The sequence below is a fragment of the Plectropomus leopardus genome, chromosome 7, assembly GCF_008729295.1.
Source record: "Plectropomus leopardus isolate mb chromosome 7, YSFRI_Pleo_2.0, whole genome shotgun sequence".
NCBI classification, from domain to species: domain Eukaryota; kingdom Metazoa; phylum Chordata; class Actinopteri; order Perciformes; family Serranidae; genus Plectropomus; species Plectropomus leopardus.
Window position 1 is genome coordinate 30697668 of NC_056469.1, and position 6235 is coordinate 30703902.

A 6235-nucleotide genomic window follows, 5' to 3' on the forward strand; every position below is an offset into this window, starting at 1 on the left:
ACTGGCGGTCTTCTTAGATTTGACCTCTCATGCTCCTCCGAGGACGAACCGACTGAACTCCTTATCTGAAGGTAAACATGGTAAGTATTTTAGAAACTTCATGATCTTCTCATAAAATGCAAAAACTGCTGTATTATTACAGTTCTGCCTGATAGGCTTGTTTTTTTCCCAGTAGCCGTTATGTAAACTGCTGCATCATTAGCAGCTGGAGGGGAATGTGCCTAAATCTATTCTATATTTAGCAGCTGAGCTGCGTCTATAAAAGGAGGGAGAGGAACGTGCCAGCACACCTCCACCTCCTGACGACCCAGCAGCAGGTATGCCTCCCAGTACAGAGGTTTTCCTGAACATTTTTAAACATTGATTTTATATCTTATGATAATACAAATAGATAGATTTAAGGAAAAATATATATTTCGCAGTAAAGAGGGAGAACCCAGTTCCTGGAACAACAAATGTTCCTTATTTAAGCTTTTTTTTTGTTAGATTTATTCATTTATTAGGAATTTTTGGACTGACATTCAGTTAAAATAGAAAGATCCATTCAAGTGAAAATAAGACATTATTTTTATAATTAAACAGCAATTATATGCTTGAATTAACTATAAAAACGTCTTGCCAAACCTTTTTAACATTCTTACTTTCTTTTCATTTTCACTGCACATAGGCATCTTCCTTTTTTGTCCAGGAGCATGTTTGTGTTCCTGATTTGCACCTTAACACTGTGGCAGGTGCGCTCTGCCTGCATTGTGGTGAGTAGAAGCGTAAACAAGTTTTTGAATATTATAGGATGCTGTGGTGCATCTTGTTATGCATTGCAACTGTTTTTCCATATTCTGGAAAGTTGTTTATGTGTTTACTGAAGCACAGTACCTGATTGTAGTTTTGAGGCAATAATACTGCACTAGAGTATTTTGATTTTGTGAGACCAGTACATTGAAACAGAAATATTGTGTATTTTACTTAATTTAGTACTTTGCAAAAAATAAGTTTTTGCACGCAAAATAAATCATGAGCTAATAAAAGAGTCTAATCGAAGTCTGAACAATTAAAATAATAATAATAAAGATAACCAGATAAACATATTCTAATATAATATTATTTGTATAGTTGTTGTTTTTTTTTAAATACCACATTTTCAAAGAAATATGTCTAACATTGTGTAGCTCTACTTTAGAGAACCTTAGAACTTTGAACATTATTATTATTATCATTATTATTATTAGAAGCAGGAGTAGTAGTAGTAGTAGTAGTAGTAGTATCAGTATTAATATTAGTATTATTTTACTGCTAATGCTTTAAATTTTGAACGAAGCAAAGTTTTTGTTTAGTTAAATACATTAATTAAAGTTAAGTTCCATGACTGGCTTTGCTATTAATTAAGAACAGTAAGTAAACTTGTGGCACAAGTATTTAATAAATAAATTAGTGATTTGATTTTTTTTTTTCTTCTTTCCAAATGCACCTTTCTGCATGCCATGGTGTATCCACAGCCAGGTAAGCACAATGTTAAATGCAGCACTTCTCAGAAGCATTGTATTTTCCAGCATGGACTCTGAAATCATGCCAGTAAGTTTCCCAGTAAGATTATGGGATTTGCTGCAATGCTTTCTGTATGTTCTTTTGTAATGTCAAGCCATTTCAGAGTAATTATACCAGGACATGTTTGTTAGTCATATCGTGGATATTAAGCCACCAAAGTAAATATCACTTATTATATCTTAAATCATTTGTTTACCATTGATTTTAAGTGTGTGTGTGTTTGTGTATGTGTTTGTGCAGACATTTGCACAGAAAATCCAGCAGTTCAGGCGGAGATCGTTAACATTCACAATGCCTACAGGAGAGAGGTTCAGCCAACCGCTTCTGACATGCTCAAAATGGTCAGTCTTGTTTTCTGCGCACACAATAAAGATATTTGCTAATGATGATAAACACTTGTTCTCCTCTCGCTTGTTTGAAGAAAAAACAAAACAATACAGTGGGTGAGGTTTTCTGCACAACCCCTAAAAATATCATACTCTGAAGTAGCATTGTATAGATTGGTGATTAGGAGCTGACTCAACCTTTGGCAAATAGCACAGTCAATCCATCAACTGTAATTACATTACAAATGCTGTTTGAAAAAATGCATTTTGACTATAGTATGTCATCAGTAAATATCATTAGTCTCATGTCAACATAATGTAATATGATTAATAGGGAGCCAAGCCCAGCCTTTACAAACACAAAATATGTCAGTCAACAAAGTGATAAAAGATGTTTTATTTCCTTTGTGTCTTTGTCTTGAGGTGTAAGGTTTCTGCACCAAAGAGGAAAAAAGAAACTATCTCATGCTTGTTTTGGAGCTCAGTTTTGGTTTTGGGCTGAATGAAAAAGCACACCAGCAGGTCTCAAAGGGGACGCCTGGTTCAATCACAACCTTTTCATATTTTAAGGGTTAAAGTGGAACTTATTTTTAAATTTTATCACTCCTCCAAATAACAGATGATCCTGTTTTTAAAACCAATATCTTTCAAGAGAATAGATCATTTTCTGCATTGTGGGTGTTTTGAAATGATTTTATTTTTTTTTCTTCTTTTTTTTCAGAGCTATAGTGATGAGGTAGCAGCCAATGCTAAAACCTGGATTGAAAAATGTATTCTGGCTCATGGAAAACCCGAAACCCGCATGATCAATGGTATATTTCTCTTCCTTTACTGCTCCTCTCTCTTTTAACCTTGTGAAACCTTAACAAACTGGTATGAGCTCTATGGGGAAATAAGGCAATGACCAACGACATGTCCAACAAATTGAGAAAAAGAAAAGTTAAAAGTGTTGAAGAAAATGACCTGATTTTTTTTTTTTTTTAAAGATAAGACAATTATTAGAAAATTATCAAAACTGGGAAAAATGACCAGAAAAAAAATATTTAAAATCCTTAGAATTATATATTTAAAATTATGTTACAGGGAAAAAAACACGTAAAAGTTTTTTTTGTGTGTTTTTGTTCTTTACCTTTTTTTTTAATTGCACATATATTTTTTAAATGCTTATTATTGCCCTTTTCTGGTGGCTGTATGTTTTAATTTTTTACTTTGCTTTTTTCTTTCCTTTTTTTGGTCTATTTTCAGGTGATTTCTCAAGAACTTTTTACTATTTTTTTGCTATTTTTGGATGCCATGTGTTGTCATGTTTCTCATTGTCTTCTCCCCATGTTTTTGAAAGATATCAAACCAGTTTTCTAAGATTTTAAAGGGTTGCTCCACACATACCTCAGAGGTACATTCAGTGAAAGGTTCACTGTGACATGACCAACCTTGTGATAAATTGTCAGAGACACAGCGGACTATATCTTATCTCCTGTCTTAATACCTTCTTTTAATGAAAAATTACATGGAGCAGGATATGTTACCATTAAGGAGATTATCATCAGTCGGCCTTTTAATGAACCCTGTTTTATCTATATAACTTAATCTACTAGGACATGAAAATAAAACTGTTTGCAGACTCCCATTAATCATGCTGCCGTGTGTTTCTCACCAATGAGCAGGATATGAAACAGGTGAGAATCTGTTTTATTCAAGCACACCTGCCCCGTGGTCGGCCGTCATCGGTGCCTGGCATAGAGAGGTGTCCAACTACCAGTTTCCCTTCAGCTCCACCAACAACAGAAGTATTGGGCACTACACACAGGTAACATTTGACGGTTGCCAGGGCAACAGTACTGTGGTGAAATACGTTCATTCAGCAAGTCAGTCAGTCAGTCACCAGGTCACCAGGTTGCAGTCAGTTTGTCATATATAAATTATTAAATGAATAAATATATGAATGAAACAATGAATAAATCCATAAATAAATACAAAGAAACAGATTTGTAAGCAAATAAATAATAAATAAATAAATAATACAGCATAATAACTGTTGCCTGAAAACTGCATTTCAGACAGAAAAATTGGACTCTGTGTTAATTATTGTTCTAACTTACAGCAAAGATCAGACTAATCTGACTTTATAATGAAACCACTTGATGAACACAGAGTCCTATTTTTTCGTCTGAAATGCAATTTTCGGGCTTGCGTTATTATGTTTTATTATTATTTAAATGTTTTATCAAATATTAGGCATTGTGTTGTATTTACTCAGTTTTTCAGCCCACAGCAGCCCTGTTTTTGTTCACTCTCAGAGGTCTTATAGCATTGTTTTCAATAAAAGGGCTCTTAAACAAAGTGAACAAAGATAAGCATTTATCAGCTGAAGAGCCAGACATTTCTCTCAGGAACAACAGTGAAAACAGAGCAAAAAGGAGGGTCAATATTGGACTTACATTCATCAGGTGACCAGAAACACAACTCCAAATGAGTGATAATGTTGCTCTGTATCTGCTGGATGTGTAAATAAGAAACTGTTTGCTAACAAGTAGTTAGATTAAGGGTCAACATTCATGGCAGGTAAGAATGTTTCTGCAGATTCTTGCTTTAAAAGAGCCTTTTCTTGTCACTAAATATTAATTTTATGGTAAATTGTACAGAATAAATGCTACCAATACATCTTTCATTTCAAAAACCATTGAAGAAATAGCCTTTTTTCACCACCATAAACAGTCATTTTCGTGTTTTAAAGGAGATAAATTCACATATTTTGGCAAAAACAAATAGGCTGACATGTCCACAATGACCTTTTATTTTGTCGTCAGGTGGTGTGGAACAGCTCCTACAAAGTTGGCTGTGCAATGACATTGTGCCCAAACAACATTTACTTATATGGCTGCCATTACTATCGAGCGTATGTTACCCTCATTCACTCTCCATACACTTAAAACTAGAGATGGCAAATTCGAAACTTTGAAACGTTTCAGTTGAAACGTTTCAAAACCTGCTGGCTCTACATTGGCATCTACTGGTAGAAGCTTGCATTGCACCCATTAATCATTGTTTTTGTTGTAAGCTCCCTTTTCCTCAGCCCAAAAGCCTACCTCGATAGGTGTCATGCAAATCCAATCAAACTACTGATTTAGTTCTTGTAGGATATGGTGACTGTTTCATATCATTATTAGCTATATGACCATATGACATTGGTTTTATGCTATGCTACAGTTAGTTTGTAGAACATTTAAATGGTTTCATTTATTAATGGAGACTTAATCTGTCAAGGTTTGGTGCCGATCACGTTTCGAAACCCCTCTCAAGCCATGTGTCGAAGTGAAATGTTTTGAAACAGTTCTGTCTTCGGTGTCGAAATTGCCATCTCTACTTAAAACCCAAGATTCTTTTTTGCATGTGGGTCAAGTGATGTTAGGTAAAAAAACCAAAACGTGCATTTTCTTATTTGTTTACTAGAGGAAACTTCAGGAGATGGCCACCTTATAAGGTCGGGCCCTGGTGTGGTTCCTGCCCCGATAACTGTGACGACAGACTCTGCAGTAAGTCAGTATGACAAGTACACACTGTTGTTTCTATATATAATACTGTAGTAATAGCAGTAATATTGTCTACAGATGGAGAAAAAATGAGCTAAGCTGTTATTTTTTTGTTTTCATCTTTTGTTTCAGCCAACCCATGTCCTTACATAAACCGATACATCAACTGTCCACACTTAAAGGCCATATTTGGATGCGGCCATAACCTGGTGAAAACGAAATGTGTTGCTTCATGCGAGTGCACCGATGAAATCATTCCAATATACTAAACACGAGCATTTGAGTTTGCAAATGTTACTGTAAACTGTAATCAATTTCCTGTAAGCTCAGGAACATACCCGTGGCATGCAGACAGTGAGTGTCTGTAAAAATGTGATTTAGTACTGATTGCCTTAAGTTAAAGGGGAGTTTTGGGAGCTTTGAAAAAGTTTTCATGTCTAATCAAAACCCTGTGGGACACTTTGTCAGAGTTTTGTGAGATATTCCCAGTGTTGGGCATCGTGTCAGATTATACTCAACCTCGGGGCCATGCAAAATGTTGTATACTGTTCTTACACTCAAAAAAACCCCAAACTATTTGGCTCAACAACAAAAAAATTTAATGTAACAGTTTGCATCAGTCTTTTTGAGTTATGACAACCACTAATTAAATCAAGTGCAAAAAATGCTTGAGTTAGGGGAAATAGTTTCTCTTGTACATTTAAAAGCATTTTTAAGTCACACTCACTTAACTAATAGCAAAACACAAGTTTTTAAGTAAGAAAATACTAAATAAAAAAAATACTAAATAAGAAATGTCCTTTGTTTTTGTAGTTGTTTGGCCTGCAGGTCAATACC

The 6235-nt window shown here is 34.8% G+C and overlaps 1 protein-coding gene across 1 annotated transcript; it reads left to right on the plus strand.

The window, feature by feature from the left end:
• The first annotated feature begins 686 nt into the window (after positions 1–686).
• LOC121945320 (cysteine-rich venom protein) lies at positions 687–5667 on the plus strand. The gene is made up of 7 exons (XM_042489441.1): positions 687–756; positions 1783–1883; positions 2590–2680; positions 3533–3675; positions 4676–4764; positions 5319–5401; positions 5531–5667. Exons 1-7 carry the CDS (start codon positions 693–695, stop codon positions 5665–5667), a joined length of 708 nt encoding a protein of 235 aa, XP_042345375.1. The 5' UTR covers positions 687–692.
• Positions 5668–6235: the final 568 nt, after the last annotated feature.

Bases quoted from the DNA above. Each gene is read 5' to 3' on its own strand.
- LOC121945320 (XM_042489441.1), top strand. From the start codon at position 693: ATGTTTGTGTTCCTGATTTGCACCTTAACACTGTGGCAGGTGCGCTCT. The intron at 1,884-2,589 runs GTCAGTCTTGTT...CTTTTTTTTCAG, and splicing joins CTTCTGACATGCTCAAAATG to AGCTATAGTGATGAGGTAGC. The intron at 2,681-3,532 runs GTATATTTCTCT...ACCAATGAGCAG, and splicing joins CGAAACCCGCATGATCAATG to GATATGAAACAGGTGAGAAT.